The 25,104-nt window shown below is 40.7% G+C and overlaps 2 protein-coding genes and 1 pseudogene across 2 annotated transcripts; 2 read left to right on the forward strand and 1 right to left on the reverse strand.

Annotated features, from left to right (window-relative positions):
* Nucleotides 1-314: 314 nt before the first annotated feature.
* LOC141004006 (protein NLRC3-like) lies at nt 315-8,878 on the forward strand (annotated as a pseudogene).
* Nucleotides 8,879-11,471: 2,593 nt separating this feature from the next.
* On the forward strand, nt 11,472-15,357 carry LOC141003512 (calcium uniporter protein, mitochondrial-like). The gene is made up of 9 exons (XM_073474875.1): nt 11,472-11,732; nt 12,307-12,367; nt 12,690-12,857; nt 12,993-13,097; nt 13,238-13,395; nt 14,404-14,510; nt 14,606-14,702; nt 14,992-15,108; nt 15,198-15,357. The coding sequence occupies exons 1-9, from the start codon at nt 11,661-11,663 to the stop codon at nt 15,261-15,263; spliced, it is 951 nt and encodes a 316-aa protein (XP_073330976.1). The 5' UTR covers nt 11,472-11,660; the 3' UTR covers nt 15,264-15,357.
* A 263-nt stretch (nt 15,358-15,620) lies between these two features.
* LOC141003490 (complement factor I-like) lies at nt 15,621-24,375 on the reverse strand. The gene is made up of 20 exons (XM_073474843.1): nt 24,164-24,375; nt 23,073-23,144; nt 22,735-22,809; nt 22,394-22,429; nt 22,003-22,157; nt 21,196-21,352; nt 20,785-20,845; nt 20,542-20,698; nt 20,198-20,388; nt 19,838-19,945; nt 19,624-19,758; nt 19,294-19,329; nt 19,059-19,079; nt 18,059-18,201; nt 17,863-17,966; nt 17,637-17,741; nt 17,353-17,528; nt 16,865-16,969; nt 16,620-16,768; nt 15,621-15,838 (listed from the first exon to the last, which is right to left on the reverse strand). Exons 1-20 carry the CDS (start codon nt 24,221-24,223, stop codon nt 15,770-15,772), a joined length of 2,115 nt encoding a protein of 704 aa, XP_073330944.1. The 5' UTR covers nt 24,224-24,375; the 3' UTR covers nt 15,621-15,769.
* Nucleotides 24,376-25,104: the final 729 nt, after the last annotated feature.

Below are 25,104 nucleotides of genomic sequence, written 5' to 3' on the forward strand. Positions count from 1 at the left end.
TGTAGGTGCATCTGTGTGTTTCAATCTTCATCTGTAAAGTAACTAAAGTTACCAGGTAACTGTAGAGCAGTAACGAGTATAATACTCCCTCTGAGATGCAGTGGAGGAGGAGTACAGAGTAACGACTCACAGTAAGTATTTATACTACTTTAAGTACTGTGGTGGAGCGGTAAATGCCCCCCCCCCCCCCCCTCCAGTGACGTCACAGAGCGGTGGTTTCCTGGAAACAGAGCGGAGATCTGAGAAACAGGAAGCAGCTGCGGGCTGAGGGCCACATCTGTACCAGGGACAGATACCGTGCTTTTATTGTGTTAATGAGGCGGCCGCCTGGTAACGAGGCTCGGAGTAACGAGGCTCGGAGTAACGACACAGGTAAAACATGAAGCTTCACTGACTGATCAATGTGTCGTCTGAAGTATTCAGATTACTGGAGGAGGAGTGGAAACACCACAGTAGCCTGTAAAAATACTCAATTACAAGTAAAAGTAACGTAAACGTACAGAAGTATCACAGACTACATGTTCTTAAAGTAGTTCTCATGATACAGGATGTCTCACTGTTGTATTAATACATGACTGAATCACTGGTATTGACAAGTAACTAAGTACTTTAACTCAAATACTGTATTTTTCTACAATGTGGTACCTGTACTTTACTTGAGTATTGCTGAAGTAATATTTTAACACCACATCTTTGTGTTTATTTTTTAATAATAATGCTACTACTGCTTGTCAATGGTGGAATGTAACTAAGTACATTTACTCAAGTACTGTACTGAAGTACATCTTTAAGCTGTTTGCACTTGAATATTTCCATTTTCTGTTACTTTATACTTCCACTCCACTTAAGTTACTAGTTACTTTTCAGATTACATGTTGTATCAGAGCCAAAAGAGAGTATTTTGAAATTAATTTATTGAATCAATAATCTTGAATCAAACAAACGCAGATTCTGATAATAAGTCGACATCTTTTACTTGTATAACTTCCAGGTGCTTTTAACAACACTGAGAAAAGGAAATTATGAAGTACAAATACCTCAAAATTGTACTTAAGTACAGTACTTGAGTAAATGTACATGTATGTAATGTATCTGTTTTAATGTGTAAGCGGTACATTAATGTGTTGTTGGAGTTTAAATGTATCTACTTTACTTTTGGTAGATTCATCTGTAAAACTGGATCATATGTTTTGTTCACGATGCCTTGGATCAAAAAGTAACTAGTTACTCTTTAACAGATGCAGTAAAGTGAAGAGTACAGTATTTCTCTCTGACATATTGTGAAGCTGAAGTCTGGAGTAGAAACAGTAAACGACTGTATATTAAACTGTCTCTAACCACTCAGGATGTCGTTGTGTTGAAACCACTTCGACCCTCGTCTCCACCGGAAGATGTGGGGGTCGAAACAGGACGGGGCTGAGTCTCTTCTGAAAAGGAAACCACATAAAGTTTCAGTTTCAGACTGAGCAACCGAGTGTGACGAGGGAGAAGAGAAGAGAAGCAGCTGTGGTGTTGAAACGACACGGTGGTCTGGAGTTTAACATGAGAGGTGGGTCTTTGAGTTTAATTTACTGTAAACAGGAGTGAAGCTGCAGTAAATGTCTTCTGAAAGAACTTTAGGTAAAAGCATTGAGAACTTAAAATTACACACACTGTTACTAAAAGCATCAACGTAACGTGAAGGATGTTACAACAATGAGTCAGGAAACGAGCAGTCAGATGATCCGGCGCTGCTCTTCGTCACCATGAGGGGAATAGTTCAGTGACAGCGGTGGTTTAGTAAATGTTCAGTCCAGGTTGAGCAGCTCTGGCACCGTTTGACAATGAATAAGTACAAGTCAGACTTCGAATGATCACATTAGTTGAAGTCATTGTGAAATATTGCTGTAAAAGTTTTGGCTCTAACGATGGATTTGTAAATGTCCAACACTTCCCTCGACGCTAAAACACAGTAATTATCTTACATCTGATCAAAACTCAGTTAAAACCAGAATCTCTCTTTCTCTTAAAGATGACAACGGCAACAAAACACAAAACGCAGGTCGAGAAATCAGACAACTAAAGAAGTATGAAAAGACAAAGTAAATTAAAAACCAAAGACGCTCCTGGATCACAGGAGACACGGGACTGATGTGGGGAAAAACAACAGGAAACCAGGAGACGCATGACAACAACAGACAGACCAACAAAGACTTAAAGGCTTAAATAATCAGGGACTCATCAGCACATGAAACACAGGTGAACAGGAAGAAAGAGATCCAGACCACCAGGCTACAGAGCAGCTTCTTCCTCCGGCTGTGAGACTGCTGAACTCTTCAACACTCCACCATGAAGAGTTTATTTTTCTGATTTGATTATTTACTAATTGATCTGTGTAGTTTTTATGTGTTTGTCTAACTTAGTGGGATGGAAATGTTGAAAAGTGGTTGTTGCCAGACGATGCCACCATCTTCTCACAGCTACAAACATGTTGTTTTAAATCCTGGTGCTGTGTCAGTGAATATGAGGCATTATGAAGTTATTAACTCTGATTATTGTGTTTGTGTGTCTAGTTTCCTTCTCAGACTATCAGCAGCCATGGAGATGAGAGAAAAAGAGGCGGACCGAGCCGAGTCTCCAGGATTCAGCTGTCTGTCTTTGAAGAGCGACCGCTCCATGGGACATCCTCTCCTGTTCACCACTGAACCTCTGGCACACAGACAGTAAGACGACTGCTCACACTTTGTTACACTGAAATATGAGTCTACAGATGTTTTGTTTGTTTCCTAAATTAAATTTTTTTCTTCAGAGATTTCTACCAAAGCGACAGGTGACGGCTGCGATGTTTCACGTCCAGGCTTCAGAAGTGAAGCTGAACCCTCAACTACAAAGTAAGATAGTGTTTAATTATACAGAACTTTAATGTCTCAGTATGCTTCAGATGAACCATGAACCATGTCCTCTCCTCTTACGTTTTACTGGAAGTAAATGTGAAACTGTCTCAAATCAGAAAAAGATGAAAACCATGAACAAGTGTTGCTAACATTAGCTAATTAGCAGTAAACAAAGTAGCGTGGAGGCTGATGAGAACGTAATTAGTTTTTTAAGGGATTTGGACACATTACATTTTGACCTGATGGTGGCGCTAGGTGGATCGTCAAAGTCATTGGTTCATCCAGAGGGGAACCTGAATGTCTGATCAACATTTCTCTTCAGTTTTGCAGTTGGAAAGGTTGTTTCAGATTCTGTTAGACAATCGACGAGCGCTGTGTTTGAAGCATACTGAGACCTTTAGTGTAGATGTCAAGGAAAGATATCTATGAGAAAAATAACTATGTAACTATGCAATGTTGAGTTTTAAGGAACGTCTTTCTGTCGCTAACGCTACATCTTCATCTATCCTATCATATTATATGTGTAAAATCTTGATATTTTGTTAAAATGATTGAAGTGGTTAGTGAGAAAGAGTTGTCGTCATTTCCACAGAGGGAGGACGAGGTTTGGACGTGCTGAGGAGGAGCTGCAGACATCCAGTCAAACCAGCACTGTAGAAAGTAAGACTGGATATAAACTGCTGTTGTCATCACATTTTATCAGACAGCATGACTTTTTAAAGTTATTCTTAAAAGCACTGGATGTCCTATTTTAAGATATACTTTGTAACATGTCTGCAGTACTTTGTTGTGTATTTTGTTAAATTGTGTACTTACATTTTCCAACAAACCCGAGAAATCCTAATTTCATTCAAGGTAACAGTGTTTCATTTGGTTGCCAAGTCCCTACTTCCAGGAAAGGGAAGTTGGTGAACAAACTTTGAGGCTTTAAACTCCCATGATCCCACACTATTTACATCTCTTGTTCTGTTTTGATTGAGAGACCCCGCCCATTTGTACCCTATTGCTTCAGCAAAACAACAAAGTTTTTTTATTTAATTTGCAAGATATGGCCAATATTAGTTTAAAACATTCTTCCCGCAATCACCTCTGGTTTGGTCCAAAGCCCAGGCAAACTCTTGGGCCTTGTGCTCCATGGCTAACTAAGCCATGAGCTTATTAGCTAATGGTAGCTAGCTATTATCAAAGATAGCTAGCGACGAACAGCAGTTGCGGGTCACTGTGGTGATGTACTGAATGAATGAATTGCAGTCAGCTTAAGTTAATGTGCAAATGTATGTTTATTAATCCTTAATTGTTTTGGTTCTTTGTGGAATGCAGTTTCATGTGAAGATTTTCATAAACATAAGATCAGTCAGAGGAGGAGATGTGAACGTGTGACTGAAGGAAGTGAAACAGGAAGTGATGAAACAGGAAGTGGAACCCTCTTCAACAGGATCTTCACTGAGCTCTACATCACAGAGGGACAGAGTGAAGAGGTTAATACCCAACATGAGGTGAGGCAGCTGGAGACAGTTTCCAAGAAGAAAACCTTCAGTGAAACTTTAATCAAGCACAGCGACATCTTTAAAGCCTCACCTGACCAACAGAGACCCATCAGAGTGGTTCTGACCAACGGCGTCGCTGGCGTTGGAAAAACCTTCTCAGTGCTGAAGTTCACTCTGGACTGGGCAGAGGGCTCCGAAAACCAAGATGTCCGTCTGCTGGTTCTGCTCTCGTTCAGGGAGCTGAACCTGATCAGAGATGAGCAGTACAGTCTTCTCAGGCTGCTCCATGTTTTCCATCCAACATTACAGAAGGTGACAGCAGAGAAGCTCGCTGTCTGTAAACTTCTGTTCATCTTTGACGGCCTGGATGAAAGCAGACTGTCACTGGATTTCAAGAACCATGAGGTCGTGTCTGATGTCACACAGGAGTCATCAGTCAGCGTGCTGCTGACAAACCTCATCGAGGGGAAGCTGCTTCCCTCGGCTCTCGTCTGGATAACTTCCCGACCTGCAGCAGCCAATCGGATCCCTCCTTCATGTGTTGACAGGGTAACAGAAGTACGAGGCTTCACTGACGCCCAGAAGGACGAGTACTTCAGGAGGAGGTTCAGTGATGAAGATCTGTCCAGCAGAGTCATCTCACACATCAAGACCTCCAGGAGCCTCCACATCATGTGTCTGATCCCAGTCTTCTGCTGGATCACTGCTACAGTTCTGGACCACATGTTGACTACAGACCAGAGAGGAGAGCTGCCCAAGACCCTGACTGACATGTACTCACACTTCCTGCTGGTTCAGACAAAGAGGAAGAAGCAGAAGTACGATGAGGGACATGAGACGAGTCCACAGGAGCTGACGGAGGCTGACAGGGAAGTTCTTCTGAAGCTGGGGAGGCTGGCGTTTGAACATCTGGAGACAGGAAACATCATGCTCTACCAAGAAGACCTGGAGCGGTGTGGTCTTAATGTCACAGAGGCCTCGGTGTACTCAGGAGTTTGTACAGAGATCTTCAGAAGAGAGAGTGTGATCTTCCAGAAAACAGTCTACTGCTTTGTTCATCTGAGCGTTCAGGAGTTTCTGGCTGCGGTTTATATTTTTCACTGTCATGCAAACAGAGACTTTAAGACACTGGAGACTTTTCTGGGGAATGCTTGGGGAAGGTATCGTATCTGTGACCCATCTTTGAATATGTTACTGAGTAAAGCCATGAATGAATCCCTGAAGAGCGACAATGGCCATCTGGACTTGTTTGTCCGCTTCCTTCATGGCCTTTCACTTGAGTCTAATCAGAGAATCTTAAGAGGGCTTTTAGGTCATACAGAAAACAGTCCAGAAAGCAACGAGAAAGCAATCCACAATCTAAAGCAGATGAGCACCTACAACATCTCCCCTGACAGAAGCATCAACATCTTCCACTGTCTGACGGAGATGAACGACCACTCAGTCCATCAGGAGATCCAAGAGTTCCTGAAGTCAGAGAACAGATCAGAGAAGAAACTCTCTGAGATCCACTGCTCAGCTCTGGCCTACATGCTACAGATGTCAGAGGAGGTCCATGATGAGCTGGACATGAAGGCGTACCAGACATCAGAGGAGGGACGACTGAGACTGATCCCAGCTGTCAGGAGCTGCAGAAAGGCTTGGTAAGTCCAGGGACAGTATTCAACAAACATCTAATCCCGAGAGTAGTGCTGAAAAATTAAACAAGGACTTTCAGCATTCAGCAGTCCATGACATGTTTGGGCACACTCTGAGCAATACTGAGAGATCTAGTCAATGTTTTTAAATTTAGGAAGTAACCACAATAAAATACAGTGCTAACTGGATTTTTTGAACAGGCCCACTACAAAATAGTCAGTCCTTGGTGCAACAAAGGTTTGGAACCCCTCTTAAAAAAGCACAATTAATGATGACATTTAGTAGTACCGAGTCAAAGGCAACTGGATTTACTTCCATAGTCTTGAAGATGATTTGCTACTGATCCAAGAGGTTTCATCAGTTCCAATAACAGATCAGGAGTTCTAGCCTTTCTCTACCTTCCAGTCTGTGGAAGTACTGAAGACTTTTTGAGTGGGATTTAAGTTTGAACAAATTCGAGCCAACATTTAATTCATTAAAATTAATTCTCATGCAGCCAGTCGTATCCTAAACTGTGCTATAGATTTGTGGTTGCTTTGTTAATTTGCTGTCTCTACTATGTCACTGAAAAGACAAGTAATCCATTATCAACCATGTTTTCCATCTGCACTCTCAGATCCAAAACATTTCCTTGTATTATTTGTCAGATGGTTATCTGTCATAATTATCCACTGATTAGTTTTCTTCACTTTGTCTTTGCAAAAAGGACAGTAATAGTCTAATTTACCGACAGCAGCAGGTCAGACTGTATATTATTAATGCCCCCTGCTGGAGTACATCTGCACTTATACTGTGCACTTAGTATTTTAACATTTTTAACCGCTTGTTATTGATCAACATTTTTTTCCAGGTAGTTGAGTCTCAAATAAATAAGGTTAATCACTCGTTTGATATTTTAAAAACGCAGCATGTAAAGTTGTTCTTTGGTGTCCATCTACCAAATCTGAAAGTCACCGCTGGCAGGTGCATTACTCCACAACAACTTAGTTATACTTCTAATAAAAGAGTGCTCTGCTACTATAGGAATTATACCAATTATTTTAGTTCTTAACAAAATAAATTGGTACACTAACACTCAATCCCAAATTTTCCATTAAATCTGCAGGCTTTCCTGTGGTCGACTTCTTGAGACTCACTGTCAAGTCTTGGCCTTGACTCTGAAATCCAACCCCTCCCATCTGAGAGACCTGGACCTGAGTAACAACAAGCTGCAGGACTCAGGAGTGAGGCTGCTGGCTGCTGGACTGGAGAGTCCACATTGTAGACTGGAGACTCTCAGGTCAGACAGCATCATTTCATTAGTTCTGTGTTATGTGTAATGCTTATCTTAATGTATTTATGAAGTTTATATAAATACATCTGTGCGGCAATTCTTGTAATCAAGAATCTAGACCTGGTCCAATTGCTTTCGACTTAGTGCTTCTGGATTTCATTAATTTCATAGTGCCCTTTACGGGGGGCTCAGCTTGAAATGCTTCCACATTTGCTTCAGTTGTGGTGACTGCCATTTAGTGTCTGATTCGGACCACTCAGTCCAAACTGTGCAACATTTTGCATTCTAACACCAGTTTAAGGACGGATGGGATTGCAGTAAAACCTGAAAATATTTATGCCTCACGGACGCTCAGAAATGAGATTGTAGAGACAGTTCAGTGTCAAACTCTCCTGTTCTTGGTAGAGTCTCTCTGCATTCTTGTTGAATAAAGCTTTTCCAGACTTGTTAGCTACATCATTTTCTTTTGTCCATCTTTCAGGTTAAGTGACTGCTGGCTGTCAGAGAGCTGCTGTTCTTCTCTGGGCTCAGCTCTGAAATCCAAGACCTCCAATTTGAGAGAGCTCGACCTGAGTAACAACAAACTGCAGGACTCAGGAGTGGAGCTGCTGTCTGTTGGTATGAAGAGTCCAAACTGTAGACTGGAGACTCTCAGGTCAGAAATTCTAATTTTGTGAACAAATATCAAGAAGATTATGCTGCATGTTGTACTTAGAGAACATATAAGACAGAGGACACCTTCACTAAGGTTAAAACATCTTCTTAATTTCTTATTTTAGTGACCAAAAACTGTTTGTTTGTTTTTTGCACTTAGTTTGAGGTACTGCAGTTTGTCAAAGATCAGCTGTTCTTCTCTGGCCCCGGTTCTGAAGTCCAACCCGTCCTATCTGAGAGAGCTGGACCTGAGTTATAACAAGCTGCAGAACTCAGGAGTGAAGCTGCTGTCTGCTGGCTTGAGGGGTCCACACTGTAGATTGGAGACACTGAGGTCAGACACGAGACATATACCTGCTCTTTTACTTGTAGTTTGTGATAATTTCATATTAGTTACGATGAAGGAATGTTTAATTCTGAGATCAAAGGAGGCAGTGACTTTACTAGTTGCTACCTAATCCACTTAAGCCACCCATCATGTTCCGAATGTGTTCTTATAATTAAAAATGTCAACATTATTCGTTATAAAAAGGTTAATATTGTTAAATTGTGTTTTTATATTACTGAATTGTCAATTGTGAGATATTTTATAAAAGTCTGTCTCCTCTAACCACATGTTTTGTTCTTTGTTCAGACTGAGTTTCTGCAGTTTGTCAGAGGGCAGCTGTGGTTTTTTGGCCTCAGCGCTGAAGGCCAACCCCTCCCATCTGAGAGAGCTGGACCTGAGGAGCAACAATCTGGATGACTCAGGAGTGAAACTGCTATTTGCTGGACTGGAGAGTCCATACTTTAGACTGGAGAACCTCAGGTCAGTGGTCAATATCCATGTTCAAGTTTTTATCACTGTGGTCAAAGGTGACCGACAGATTGTGTAGATGTTTCTCGTGATAATTTCTTGTTGTGCTGATCTTTACAGGGTGAAATAAATGCAGTTAACAGCTTTTCAAGATGTGAGTATCGAGCTCTCAGTCCTTTACCCTGTCAACTCGTCCATAAATCAACTTAGAGAGTCTTCAAAAAGACACTTAAGAACTTACTTCAGAATTATAATATTTTTAAGTTCTCTTCAGTATCGAAGTAATCCAGTGATAGTTGTCTGTAGACCCCTCGGTACATTGTAAACAGGAAGTGCTGCTGGGGACAATTTGGCAAAACATAAACAAATATTGAGTTAAGAAAAAACACAACAGCATAACTCATCCATCCACCAAAGCATCATGGGAACTGCACGTTCCACAAACAATGATCAAAGATGGCACAGGCCAGTGTGCGCGTCATTTCAGGTCACATTTTTTGCTTTGTAGATGTGGGTTGAAGCAGAAGTCACATTGTGACAATTTGATCCTAAATTTGAGATGCTATCATATTCAAATCTGTCAACTATTCTAACACGCTCTCGATCTATCCATATTATTGCAAATTACAGCTTTGTGCTGTCCACGCTAATGACTTTCTGTATTTTCTGAAGCTGCAGAAATCAGGAGTGAAGCTGCTGTCTGCTGATCGTAAGAGTCCACACTGGAGACTGGAGACCCTGACAATCCTCTGAGAGTCCCATTTCTGTGTCAGCTTCTGAAAAAGTTTTAAAAATAAAGACATTGAACAGATGATTGAAAAGCAGTTTGTATGTGGAGAAGTAAAGACTGTAAAGGACACATCAGATACTTCCTGAATCTTCGGGCAAAAGAAGGACACATTTTGGAGCCTTCAGTCCGCCTGGTTCATCTTAACATGTGGATTGTGAATAAAATCAAGCAATATGACTGGTTTGGACTCTGGACTTATGAGAAAGGTCAACATACTTTGATTTAAGCAAGCATTAGACTTCCATTGTACTTTGTGCATGATATGGCTTATGTTTATAGTAATATCTTTCATAATGAATGTATCTGTGTGTTTTTAGACCATAAAGAAACAAACTGGAACATGCTCTGTCCTTGAACACTTAAAAAATGTTGAATATGAGGTGATAGTAGTGATGATACATCTGTCGAACTTCAGACTGAAATATCTCAACAACCAATCAATGGATTGTCATGAAACCTGGTTCAGACATTCATGGTCCCCTCAGGATGGATCCCTCAGACTTTAATGACTGCTACTGTGAGTTTTCCTCTAGCGCCACCATGAGGTCGACATTTGCAAAGCACTGCTGTGTGCAAGTACAGCATCAGAGAGTCTTAAAATCTCAAGAGAAAAAAATTAAAATCCAAGACATATCGGCTCCACTACAGCCGTGGATATTAGAAACTGAAATGTCACGATTTTTACAAAGTTTGACAACAGAAACTTTGAGGGCAGAACCCTTAATTTTTGTCTTTGTTTTTTATTATTCCTATTTTTATTTAATCTTTTAATTCTTTTTTTTCTTTATGCCGCAGCTCAAATTGCTGAATGAGCTAGAAAATATTAAGCTCAGCAGAGTAACTGGAAATTATGTGCAAATGCTTCTGAAAAAATATGAGTGTAATTGGCCAGATGGTGGCGCTGTAATCAAGGCTCAAAAATCCAATTTTTGAACGGCCACGCCCCTGAAATCATACGTTCGATTGATGTGAAATTGGAAACAAATCCAGCTCAATGTGCTCTGGACCATGAAAGTCTGCTTGATGGAACTTTTGCTAATGGCTTAAATTTAAAAAACAGTAAAGTGACATCTTTTGTATTTTAGCTCTCAATTTCAGTTGAAAACATTCAAAAATTAACGAAGATTTTAACAGATTGTGAAGAAATAACAGTTTTGTCTGAATGCAGTCTGTGTATTGTGATGCAGAAATGTCCGTCCTGGTCCAAGGCTTCTGTGCTTACGGTGTGAACAACATCTCCTCTGGGACTCTGAGCTCCTGGTCTGGACCACTAGATGCACTGCTAACTGAGCTAACTAGCCAACAGGAGCGAGCAGCAAACAAGCACCAATCACCTGTGAATGGGCGGGGCTTAGCAGGAATGTTTATTAAGGATGTCCAATCATCATAAACCTTGGTAGGTCTCCTCAGGCCGTATTTGGGAACAGGCACCCATGACTCAGTCGATGCATGAATTTGGTAATGATTGATTAAAGTGGGTGTGGCTTATTAAAGCTTTAAAAAATAGAAATATTAAATATAAAAATGTCATTGTTAGATTGTTTTTTGTAAATTCATCATCCTTAACGAAACATACAGAGGTGACCAGAACACAACCGTTGAGAAAAGCTGCATTTTTAGTTATTGTTAAAAATGTTGACGTATTCTAAATCAGGTTTCTTATTCCCAGAACAGACCCTGAACGTTACGGTTTTACTTCTTTATTTACAAGAGTTCAGAGAGAAGAATGACACCAGCAGGAAACAAACAGGAAATGCAACTTTTTTTTATACATCTTTGAATGAAATGTTTCAGGATTTAGTTAAAACCCAAAACAAAAACAGGAAAAATGCTCAAACTTACATTTGTGCCGTGGAAATGAACAGATAAAACCTATTTTTATTTTATTAGCATTTTGTCTTTAATATCCTGCAACTTGTTCTGAAACACTTCAAGGCTCGTGTGAATCATCACTTCCTGTGTGGTGAAGGACTTCCTGCTCGAGAACAAACTGTTTTCAGCTGAAATGTGAGCTCAGTCAGTCAGGAGAGGGTTAATGTCTCTGCCCCTCTTCCTGCCTTCAAACCTGTTTCTGCTCGCCTCACACATTTCACACATTCCTCCCTAAAAGCAGCTTCAGCTCGTCTCTCCGTCAGTCGACCGTCTCACCATGTTCGCCTCCAGATTTCTCTGCAGGATCAGTTTCTGCTGCTCTCGACCCGCGAGACTCCGAATCTACACGGTGAGTTTAACATGTGAAAGTTTGTTAGCATGTGTGAAACAGCTTTCAGACATCTGGACCTGAAGTGTGGAGCTCTGAGTGAAAACATGGGAGCTGCCTCTTTCACAGTTTACATCCACGTTCATTTTGTTTATTTAATTAAAATCTATGTTGTGAACTTGTGACATCACAGCAGACAAAAAAACTGATTCTTCACCAGTTTTGTCTCAAGAATAAAAATGTTTTTTGGGCAGTTTTGGTCCTCCATAGTTTTACTGCTAGTTCTGGTTCTGTTACGAGCGGTACTACTGTGAGTATGAGCCAAGTGTGTGTGTGTGTGTGTGTGTGTGTGTGTGTGTGTGTGTGTGTGTGTGTGTGTGTGTGTGTGTGTGATCTGTTATGACATGTAGCTGCACAACACACATCCTCTCTCTCACCAACCACACCTTTTCAACACAGATAATTACACAATACACAATTGTGCATTCACGAACAAAAGCCAGCTGAGCGGTTTGTTCTTGTTGTTGAATGTTTTGGTACAAAATCAAAGATGGTGACAGGAAACACACGATAATCATTTATTCTTCTCTCTCAGTCGAGTTCAGTCTGGTCAACCTGTGTCGTGTCCAGTTTCAGCAGTCGACCTCCATCTAAAGGTAAACTGTTTCAAACGTCTATTTTTAATATGTTTGATCAACTGAACCAAACGTTGAACCAGTCACCTCAACATCACCAGACTCCATTAACAAATGTAGTGATTTTAAGATTGTTGAGTTAAAACAAACTTTATAACGTAGTGAAACTCTGAATCATTGTCTCCTTCTTGTAAATTCAGCATTAAATGAAAACAGTAAGTTGTTTGTTTCCTTGTAAAAAGTGTCAGTTTGTGGCAGCATGGCTGCACCAGCCCGTCTAAAGTGAGTGTCATTATACAGAGAGCATGATAACTTATGTGTTATTCCTCTCTCTCTCTCTCAGATGTGTCTATTCACTACAGTTTCGGTCGCCCGGTCCTCTCTGTGCGCCTCCCTTCAGGTCAGCAGAGTCGTTTCACTCTGACGCCCATGTTGACCACGGTGGGCGACCTCCTGAGTGACATCACAGCCAAAGACCCCGGGGTGCAAACCGCCACCCTGCTCAATGAAGGTAACACACAAACACACATACATGAACTGCTTCACTTGTGAGGACCACATTCTTCAGCCCACACCAGAACTGGAACCATATTCTGACCCGAACCCTAAAACCTTTCCATTAAACTGAACTTTCTTTCTTTCTCAGACGGACAGAGAATCTCTTCATGCACCTTCATGGAAACTGTCTTAAATAAAGACTTTCAACTGGTCATCAATGACGTCACACACAACGTCGTTTCTCTTGGACAAGGTACAACAACTAGCCGGGTCATTCTGAATGTAACTTTATGTCTTTTATTAAACTTTAGAGGTAACAACACAATCACGTGTTTAACGTTAAACAATTTAAAGGAACATTCCGTCACCGACATGTCATTCTGTGTCCGTCAGGCTCGTCTCACGAACATGTGTTAGGTCTGGATGACATGAAGTACGTGGTCCACCTTCTTCACTCGGCTCTGACTCTTCCTCAGCAGCAGCACCTCAAACACACCGAGCTGATGATCCGACAGGAGCAGCTCAGACAGCAGCTGGAACCACTGGAGACGGTTGGTTGTTTGTCTCTGGTTGGTTGTTTGTCTCCGGTTGGTTGTTTGTCTCTGGTTGGTTGTTTGTCTCTGGTTGGTTGCTTGTCTCTGGTTGGTTGTCTCTGGTTGGCTGCTTGTCTCCGGTTGGTTGCTTGTCTCTGGTTGGTTGTTTGTCTCCGGTTGGTTGTTTGTCTCCGGTTGGTTGTTTGTCTCCGGTTGGTTGCTTGTCTCTGGTTGGTTGCTTGTCTCTGGTTGGTTGTTTGTCTCTGGTTGTTTGTCTCTGGTTGGTTGTTTGTCTCTGGTTGGTTGTTTGTCTCTGGTTGGTTGCTTGTCTCTGGTTGTTTGTCTCTGGTTGGTTGTTTGTCTCTGGTTGGTTGCTTGTCTCTGGTTGGCTTCTTGTCTCTGGTTGGTTGCTTGTCTCTGGTTGGTTGCTTGTCTCTGGTTGGTTGCTTGTCTCTGGTTGGTTGCTTGTCTCTGGTTGTTTGTCTCTGGTTGGTTGTTTGTCTCTGGTTGGCTGCTTGTCTCTGGTTGGTTGCTTGTGTCTGGTTGGCTGCTTGTCTCTGGTTGGCTGCTTGTCTCTGGTTGGTTGCTTGTCTCTGGTTGGTTGCTTGTCTCTGGTTGGCTTCTTGTCTCTGGTTGGTTGCTTGTCTCTGGTTGGTTGCTTGTCTCTGGTTGGTTGCTTGTCTCTGGTTGGTTGCTTGTTTCTGGTTGGTTGCTTGTCTCTGGTTGGCTTCTTGTCTCTGGTTGGTTGCTTGTCTCTGGTTGGTTGCTTGTCTCTGGTTGGTTGCTTGTCTCTGGTTGGTTGCTTGTTTCTGGTTGGTTGCTTGTCTCTGGTTGGCTTCTTGTCTCTGGTTGGTTGCTTGTCTCTGGTTGGTTGCTTGTCTCTGGTTGGTTGCTTGTTTCTGGTTGGTTGCTTGTCTCTGGTTGGTTCATACAGATTCATACAGATATCAAGTGGACACTTGACATACAATGTGTCCAACAGCATTAAATATGAATGTTTGTGTGTTTTTGTGTGTTTTTGTGCAGGTGAGAATCAAGATGGTGATGGATGCGGAGAAAAGGGCGTCGGCCCTGGGGTGGGCGGGGCTTGCCTACCTGTCTCTGCAGGGAGGCTTCCTGGGTTACCTCACCTGGTAATTAACACACACAAACCTGACACACACAGGTCACTGCACTCAGGTATCCTGTGGTCATGTGTGTGTTGATGTGTGTGTTGATGTGTTGGCAGGTATGTGTTTGCCTGGGACGTCATGGAGCCGGTCACCTTCTTCATCTCCTGCACCAGCAGCATGATCTTCTTCGGCTACTACATGCTCACCAAACAGGTGGGTGTGTCGTCGGTCTTTGTGAGGAATGGTTTATATTTTAGGTTTGTAGAGAGTCCTGTGTGGTCCTCATGGTGTGTAGACTGAAGGTTAGAGTTTGGTTTGTTTTAGATAAATATTTGAATATATGTGTCTTGTTTTTCTACATTTGTGGGGTCTCAAAACCAGAAGCCCACTCGTGATGTGGTGTCCAACAGTAAACGGTTAAATTTTAGGGTGAAGACTGCAGGAGATTAAAGCCTCTGTAAAGTCCTAACAGTGATTAAAACAAGGATTTATGTGTGTGTAGGATTTAATCCTTCCGGACGCGAGGGATCGTCAGTTTCTTCATTTCTTCCACAAGAAGGCATCTCAACAGAAATTCAACGTTCAGAAATACAACAAGCTCAAAGACGAGCTGTCACAGGTGAGGAACAGAAACACTTCAGTGAGCGTTGAGTTTATATTCAGCATCACGTCGCCTTCATTAACCCAGGTGCTGTTGTGTTTGCACAGGTTGACGACGAGCTCAGGAGGTTGAGGAGCGCCATTCAGCTGCCGGTGGTCCAAAGACCCACCTGAGATCTAAGTTTGTTTCTTTTTGCGACACTAAATGTAATTTTTGCACATTTTTTTGTCTTTTCAATAAAATAAAAAAACCTTTCCAAGTTGTCATCCTGCGTCTCTGCATCATCTCTCTGTATTTTCTGTTTGTCAAGTATATTTAAAAACCAAAATGTATTTTTAAGCATATTCATTCGATGTTAAGATAAAACGTGATTAATAGGTTACGGTGTGAGAATGTGCTCATGTCTAACAGACAGGATTTTCATGTGTCTACACACAATGTACTGAATTATCTTTTGATATCTTATCAGTCAAATATAAATAATGTCGATTGTGACCCTCAGATAAAAAGATACCAGATAATGGGACTGCTTCAGGTGTCAAAGAAAATATGTTTTATTGAATTTGTATTGGACACAAAGTGATATTTTAATACAGATCAGTAAACAAATAACAGGCTATTTAAAGTTTGTCATCTTTTTCAATGAAAACGTTCAGCTCTCTGACGTGTGTTCGCCTCATCAGGAGTTGAACTTGGTGACTGCAGGCCAACCTGTATGAAGTCTGATCCACTCAAAGTAATGAGCAACCTGTGAGAGAGAAGAGATCAGAGTCAAACAATAATATTGTTTCATGGTGACATTATGTATCAAACATGAAACTGTTTATGATGCGAGACTGATGTCAGAGAAACATTCAAGTGGTTCAATCAAATCTGATCATTTGAAAGAAAGCTGTGTCTTCTGTCTCCGTTCATGTTCAGGGAGAAAAATAAATCACTTCTGGATGAAATATGTTCATATTTTAGGCAAAAAGTGTGAAATAAATAAATAAATACATCGATACATTTTCAAAAAGAAGTATTTTACTCATTACGATGTATTTTCCTGTGTTATGCTGTATTTCTTTCCTACATATTTTCTCTTTTTCTCTGTACGTGTGTGTACTTTGCCTGATTGAATATGCATTTTCCTCATTTTCATATGCATAGCTGTGTATTTTCCTGTTTATGGTTGTATACATGCATTTTGTGTGTGTGCAAATATATATATATATATATATATATATATATATATATACATATATATATATATATATATATATATATATATATATATACATATATATATATATATATATATATATATATACATACATATAGCACACATATATATGCACAGAGGAAATGAATGTTAGGACACATAAAATATGTTATATATGTATTTATCCATGTACATATGTATATGTGTATTTTTTATATATTGTATATATATACTAATGTATAACCCTAACCCTACTGTATTTTTCTTGTATATATATGCATTTTCTCTGTGTATGTATGTATCTAATAGATAATAGTGTATATGTTACCTGTGTATAAACCCCGGGGAATCCTGGCTGACCACACTTCTCTCCCCAGCTGACGATGCCCCACAGGTAAGAAACACCGAGTTCATCCTCACAGACCAGAGGACCTCCACTGTCCCCCTGACAGGAGTCCACTTTGCCTTCCAGATCACCTGCACACACACACACACACACACACACACACACACACACACACATTAGCATATACTGTTTATATAGCTCATGAACCACATACAGTACACACCCACCTGCACAAAGCATGCCGTCCTCCTTGAAGCGCTCTCTGTAGAAGTTCACACAGTTGCTGATGAGGGAAACATTGGCCCAGAGCAACACCGGAGAGGCTTTGCCCTCTGTGAACAGAGTCGTCAATATGTTTACACTGACATCCATTCATCCTTTTTCTTACCTTCAAGCTCATTGACATGATCAGTGATGAATGTAATGTATAATTACTTCAGTACGATTTTGAAATACTTTAAAAATATTTTTTTTTGCCACTTTATATTTCCACTACACAACATTTTAACGTCAAATATATATACTTTGTTCAGTTCACTACATTTATTTGTTAACTTAAGTTACTAGCTACTTTAATCAGATTAACCAAAACAAGTTTTGATCACTTAGTCCAATAATTGGTCGACCCATATATTACATATGTGTAAATATACGTATAATTTTGGTTTTATTCAGCTCAGAATGACAAAAAATGAACATACAAAGCTTCACATACCTGCGGTTCTTCCCCATCCAGAGATGCTGCAGGTGTGGTTGGGTTTAAAGAGCTCAGTGGACCAGGGAACACAGACGGGTCTGACGGCCGGGTTGTCCTCCAAACATTTCTCCCTGAAGGGAAGCTTCTCCAGCTGCACCAGAGCGATGTCGTTCTCATAACTGCTGGCGTTGTACCTGCAGGACAGGTGACAGTCTGTTGCCATTCAGTTCTGTCGGACGTTCATGTGAAATGATAGAGCCATGAGGGTTTTCACTCAGACAAATAAATGGATAGATAGATACTTGGGGTGGATCTGGATGTTTTTAACAGGAACAATGTCAGTCGTGTCCTGAGCGGAGGACTTCTTCCACAAAGAAAACTTCACCATGAATGCAGATGGGTTGGGCCTGTAGAAATAGAAATTTGTTTAATTAGAAAAACAAGTGTTAAGTGTTCATTTTTATTGATATTGTTAAAAGTAAAATTAAATTTAGGCCGATTATTTTTGCCTCACGACACTCAGCCCACCTGACGCAGTGAGCAGCAGTGAGTACCCAACATCCTCCGATATAAGCTCCTCCACAGTCGATCTTCCTGTTGTCCTCTAGAGCGATTTGCCACTGGATCTGAGTCTGGAGACACACAAACAGGAATGGTGTTAAGGCAAATCACAGAAACCACTGCTTTCCCAATATTTTCTAGATATATTGATATGAGAACTAACCGGTTTTGCTGGGATTCCCCCCACCACTCTCTTGAATCGGCCGCCCCGTCCTCGCTCTTCCACATCCTCATCATCAACGATGCTCATATTAGCAATCCCACACTCAAACTTGGACTCCAAATACTCTCTGGTTTTGGTCGTTTCTACGCACACATGCACAGAGTTGTTGATGAGATTTAGTGAGGTGACCGGACGACATGACCTGACAAGGAACTTTAAACTGGTTATGACACAGTTTGAATTTAATACAGATGCCTCTATATGACCTGTTGTTAACACGACCGTTAGAGAGAAGATTGGATATTTCTGTTTAGTTATAGGTCAGACTCTAACTTATCTGGGTTAGATAAGTCATAAAACTAAAACTTTTTTAAGGTGGAGTGTTAAAGATGTATTGAGGAAAGAAGCTGCCCTGTAGTCACCTCAGGGAGGTGCCAGAAACAAGAAAAATGTAAAGTTACTTGCAGTAATTTCAAGTAACTTGACTGCAACACTGCAAATACTTGTACACTAAATGGCCAAAAGTTTGTGGACACCCAACCATTTCACCCATGTGACAAGTGAATATGTAATTCCAAAATCATTGGCGTCAAATGAACAGTTCACCCAAAAATGACAATTGAGCCATTTCTTCAAGTCTCCAGCTGCTTCAGTTGTTTAGCAGAACGCTGCAACTCTGTTTTACTGTGAAGCTCCAGAAATGTTCTGTGGACTACGAGACTTTACTTGACTTTCCATCATCATGGGAGGAGGAGATACTGCTTCAAGAGGTCTTGCACTTGGAAGAACATTTCTTTATGGAGGTGGTTTTGTGTACGGAGGAGGGCAGATTTGTTATATGGAAACAGGAAATAGACGAACACAAACCATTCTGCCAATTTGGAAGAACAGTTTTGTCCATCACTGGAACTAAAGAAAAAGTAGTATGTGGTCCAGGGTGTCCACATGCTTCTTGCCGTACCACTTCTGAATCTACTATGCTTTAAGTGAGGCCACATACCCTCTTTCGGGGAGATGTAATCTGAAATAAAGAAAAAACATGTCATTATTGGCAAAAACAACAATAACACCGCCAAAAAATTGGTGTGGCCCAGATATGGCCCGCCCACATACCACATGCAATAAACCAGGACTGGCCTAAACTTGGGCCACAGTTCATGTCTATTCTGGTGGGCTGGATCGGGCTCAGCATCTGGGAATTTACGTTTAGAGGTTGAACCCACTCACTCACATACCTGAATTTCTGAGATGTCGGGGCACCGGCTCTCGCCCTGTGGAAAATGGAAATATGACAAACTGAAGTCATTTAGTCACTTTTACTATCAAGTCTGCCTTTGGAGATTTTTTCCTTGTCTGGATTAACTTAGTTGACTCCAGCTCCCAAACACTATTGCATAGGTTTGGGCTTCACAAACTTAAGATGGCAGAGTTTGCATCTGGGGTATTTTTAGGGGCAAGAAACTGAAATTGTACAGAGCACAGAAATCCTCATAAAAGTTAGTGTCAGGGAATTACAAAATTGAATGGAAGTAAATTATGTTGGGGTAAACTGGTGTCTCGCTCACTGTAGTTCAGTCTAGTGCCCAAAGTGTGTTTCCGTGCTTCATCCTCGCCATCCAGACAGTCAATCTGTTTGTCACCGAGTGCATCTTGAGGCACACACACACCGGTCTTGCAGCGGAAAGCTCTTTTCCTGCATGCTGATGAACACACAATATTTACATTGTGAAACATGGGACATACAAGGGTATCAAATCTGTTTATGTGTGTTTGGTTTACCTTTGCAGCACATCTCGTCACTGCGGTCGCCACAGTCGTCAACTCCATCACAAGTCTGCTCCAGAGACACACACTTGCCATTTACACATTTGAAGCGACACGCTGTTTCTGAAAAACAGACAAAAATGCCACAATACTGGAGTGAAGTAGAGCAAAACACAAAAGTTCTCAAGATCTACCCATTCATAGTAGAGGGGTTAGTGCGCTCAGGTAGCCAACTCAGGTTGGCCAATCACAGATATGTTGCCAGATGTAGCTAGATATTGTGGCCGTGGCTTGGGCCACTTTGGGCTAAAAATCTGCTTCACTGACAAACTCTTGGGCCAGATTGAGAATAGAGGAGAATCACTTCATACTAACCATTCGGTGCCTCATAACAGGTTGCTGTAGCGATCTTCTTAGTGCCAATCAAGACGTTGTCGTAGATTACACACTCAGCAAGAGAAGTCTCATAGCCTTGGCAACGGACGTTAACACAGCTGCGTGGGAACGACGCATATTGATCGTTTGGCAGGTCTTTGAATTGAATGGAATGAGTAGCCATTGCACCACTGTAGGCACACACACACACACACACACACACACACACACACACACACACACACACACACACACACACACACACACACACACAAAACATGTTTATTGTACATGCCAGTACACCATGTTTTAAACATGCATTAGGTAAATATATCATCTCTCACAGTGGATTCCCGTCCTCCTTGCAGGCCACGTTAGCAGCTGCCATGTTCCAAGTCTTCTGACACACCAGGAACTCCTCCCCACCACGAGCATCAGGAACGAAGACCTTCACCACTCTTGTTTCTAGGTCTATTGAACTACTGAACTTTGGTTGACTGACTGTAATGAGAGAGAGATGAAGGTAACTACATGAGGGAATAACTCAGTGACAATACAAGGCACTGAATGTGTCTGAGAGAGCGAACCTCCGCAATTCCCAAAGTGGGACATGACAGGTTTCCTGGTCCGACATGAAACAGCCATCACCTAGAAAATAGATTTCAAAAATGTGATGCCTTCTTGATGCAATTTTAATATCCCAAACCATTTACATTCACTATTGTACTCTCGTGATAGGGTTTTACTATTGAAATCAGCCAGGTCTAGAAGTCTCACTAAGGTTTTTCAAATTCTGATTCAAATTCAGTCTTTTATTCATTTATTTTTTCAATGGTTGTGATTATTGATGGGAGATATAGATTAAAAATCAGAAAGCCCTTCATTTTTCTGCAACAGCTTAGAAAACTATAAATCTACAACATATTCCCGATTCCTATTTCTGTAACTGGTTCCAATTCAAGACCCGCTCTCGATACCCAACCTCATACATGTGTTACCTGGCAGTAGGAGCGGTACTCTCTATTGTCCCGTCCACAAACTGCAGCCCCATTCTCAACAGCAGGACACAGGTAGGGTGTTTTACAGGAGCAAAGTCCTCCAATGCAACGCTCCCATGGAGGACAAAACACCAGATCACACGATGCACGAGTAAACCTGATAAATGTTAAAAGACAGAGCACACAAATAACTAACACAGATCATTACGATGAGCAAAGAAAATACATGAACTTTAGAGACTGTAAGACTTAGACGTCTTCTTTGGGTCAATTGATTAGTTGGGAACTTCTCAGCATTTAACCTTTTTACAGCATTTTCTCCTTGACAAGTTCTTTTATGCTTATTTCAATTTGTGAGTTCCTTAATTGACAAAGTAAACACAGGGGTTGCCATAGTTTTTCCCACCACCTAGTGGTTGAAAGTCAGTAGGTCGTCATAACCCCCTAAAAACAACTCTTAAATAAACTTCCTTTGATTGTCATGTCAAAAGTTAACTGCTCCACGCAAACACAACCCGAGTTTCTGTGTCAACTGGAAAAAAAGCCATAATGGATACTACTGGTTGGTTAGGAATTCAGTCTGTTGCTCAGGGAATGAACAGTAGCATCTTCACTATCTTAGTCGTCAGATTATAGTGAACAGAAACCTATTTCATTGTTTATTTCAAAGAAGGTAGTCTAATTGTTGGTTACCGACAGACCAGTGGCAATAGTAAGTTAAAAAGAATGGAAGAATACAAAAAGGGAAATACAAACATAACAGACCATAGAAAAAGTCAAAAGCCCAGCCAAGTGTAATACACTTACTTCTTGTCCAAACACTCCTGTGGACCCAAATACTCATCTGTAAGTGTTCCAGGGGTTGTGGGAGCAGAGCTGCTGACCGTAGGGGTGGTGGGCTGGGATGTTGGCTGGGTTTCCTTATCATCCGGAAATAATCCATCCTCATTACCAAACGACGGCTGGAGCATTTGAAATGTAATTTACAAAATGAATAGAAGAGGATAGAAAAGAATATAGTTAATCATCATCCGTAACTCTGGTGGTCTCCTGTTAAAGTGCTACACAGATGATTAACAACTTCATATCTCTTAGTACTTTAGTTCTTTTGATAAATTACTTCATGACAGAAAAATAAAATGTAATTGACACATTAATTTTCTTCAGTGATTGTTTCATGTAAGTTTAAATTAGTTACCTGAAGGCTGGAGGGTCTGGCTGTTGACTCTTGTTCCTGTGGAGTAATCAAAATGTAGAAAAGAAAGAACAGGATCAAACACAACATGGTTAAGCAGTTGTTTTTCATGATTTACAGGATTGACACATTAAATTTTATTGATTGATTGTGTCACACAAGTTTGAATTTGTTACCATCATTACAGTTACAAATCAATAGAACAGGATGAACAGCACATGCACATCATGCACAGCTATGTCCTGTTTAAGTTTTACACAGATGATACATAACTTTATATCTTGTCTTATTTATTGATTGTATCATATAAATTTGATTGCATCATGTTGGTTTGAATCAGTTACCTGAGGGGTGGAAGGTTTGATTGTTGGCTCTGTTCCCTGCTTGTCTGTTAATGTTGTATCACTATTACCTGGCCACTGAAGGAGCAATTAACATGTAATGAGGTTACAAATCTAAAGAACAGGATATAAATATACCAGAACATGGTAAAGCTCATCATGTATAGTTCTATGCACATGATACACATCTTTATATCTCCTTTAGTAATCGTTGCTTGTTAAATTCAGCAGTTGTTTTTTCAAATTTTTTCAATTACTACGAGAGAATAACAAAATGAAAGTATAACTTGACACATTTGATGTTATTTATCAATTGTGTCATGAAAGTTTCAATTAGTTACCTGTTGCAGTTGGTCGTCAGACACATGCTTTTGTTCCACCTGGTGTGATCCACCCTGATTACTTGACCGCTCCTAGAGCCATTAAAATGCAATACAGTTAATATAAAAAAGTAAGTGTTAACACATTGATTTTATTTGTTGATTGTGTCACATAAGTTTGAATTAGTTACCATACCAAAGAGTTAAAAATCAATAAAAGAGGATGAAACAGAGCATGTTTAAGTAAGCAGCTCTGGTTGTCTCCACCTGATGTTTTATGCAGATGATACACATCTTTATATCCATTGTTGTACTTCTTGCTTCCTAAATTCAGCACTTGTTTTTCATAAATGACATTTCAGTTGAAACATTTACTAAATTATTGTGTTGTTTAAGTTTCAATTAGAAACTCAATACATTCATTTCTTGTGTAGTGTCAACAAACCATAACCAAATAACCAGGCTGATTTATGGTCATTTCAGGACTTTCTTAATGATATCAATGATTGGATGGTTCTAAACTTTCTCCAGCTAAATGAAGCAAAGTTCAAACCCGTCATGGCTGCCATGACTCCTCCATAAACGTCTTGGCAAGTTGGCTGAGCAGGCCTACGTTAAATCCTCGGCCAAAGTATACAGTCTTTGTTCTAATCTCAGTTTTGATAAGCAAATCAAGTCAGTGGTTAGATCCAATTCCCTAAAACTACAGGCAATATCCATAATCAAGTCTTTCTTGTCCTGTGACCCAATGCTCTGGAAAGAAATGTATCCATGCTTGAAGCACAGCGGGTCAAAAATAGAGAGACTCACACAAAAGTCGTGTCGTCACACAAACTATACTCCATCACAGTTAGAACAATAGTATCTCTTCATGCTCCGCTTTACAATAAAATACTACATTCTTGAACACAAAACGCTTAACAAGTTCAACAGCAAAGCTGAACTATAACAATGCAGTACTATCAACATATGACCTTTGTCCTGCAGAACAGAAATACATGGTGGGATATCCGACTCAATACAAGCGATAAAACACAGAAAGGTCCCACACAGAACAGGAAAGTGAGAGAATGTTTTAACTCTGAAAAATAAGACAAAATGACTTAACTCACCGTTTCAGAGTCAACAATGAGAAGAAACAGCAAGAAAAGAGAAACTCCTGCTGATCTCATCTTGACGAACGCAAACAGGTTGGTTTCCTCGACAGCTCAGCTTCTTCAAAAAAAGTTTTCCTCTTTTCAAGGAGCAACAAAATGACTCTGACTCGATAATAAATCAGCTGCAGCCAGAGAGACAGTTACTCTGACTGACGGGGACTGACTGTCCACTGATGATGCCATCGATAAATCATTAGCTTGTCCTGTCAATGTGGACACACACACACACACACACACACACACACACACACACACACACACACACACACACACAAACACAAACACACACACACTGCAGATCATTGTGCACACACAGCATCATGTACTGTGGTAACCAAAGAGTCGGGGGAGGGGTGTATAGATACATGTGGGAAAACCCAGATTCCAGTAATCACACAAACACAAACATCTGTGCAGCACGATGGTGCAGTGCTGAAGGTCGTGGTTTGAACCCGACTCGGGGGAGTTCGTTGCCTTCTGTGAGCAACAGTTTTTCAGATTTTGACATGTCACAGTAGGAAAAACAGGTGTGAATATAAAATCAGTCATGGCAGAAATCTATTCAGCTGCCTCAGGATTACATTTCTTAAACATTAATCATTTCGGATCAATAAACATCAGTAATGTGGACATGATGATGAATCAGTGTGTAAAGACAAGTATTAGAACAAATGAACAGTCTGGTAAGTTCAGAAAATGACATCACTTTACTGTAATGCAGCTTTTAAAACCAGGAAAAGACGCTCATACAATATCACAATATAATGATATCACACTTTCATGGTTAACAGACACACTGAGTGGAGCCATCATTAAATAATATAATATATTATTATAATATAACAAGTCAACACTTCTGCTGGGACAGGCGACCCTGGACAGAATAAATGGATGGA

The sequence above is a fragment of the Pagrus major genome, chromosome 10 (genome assembly GCF_040436345.1).
Source record: "Pagrus major chromosome 10, Pma_NU_1.0".
Classification (NCBI taxonomy): Eukaryota; Metazoa; Chordata; class Actinopteri; order Spariformes; family Sparidae; genus Pagrus; species Pagrus major.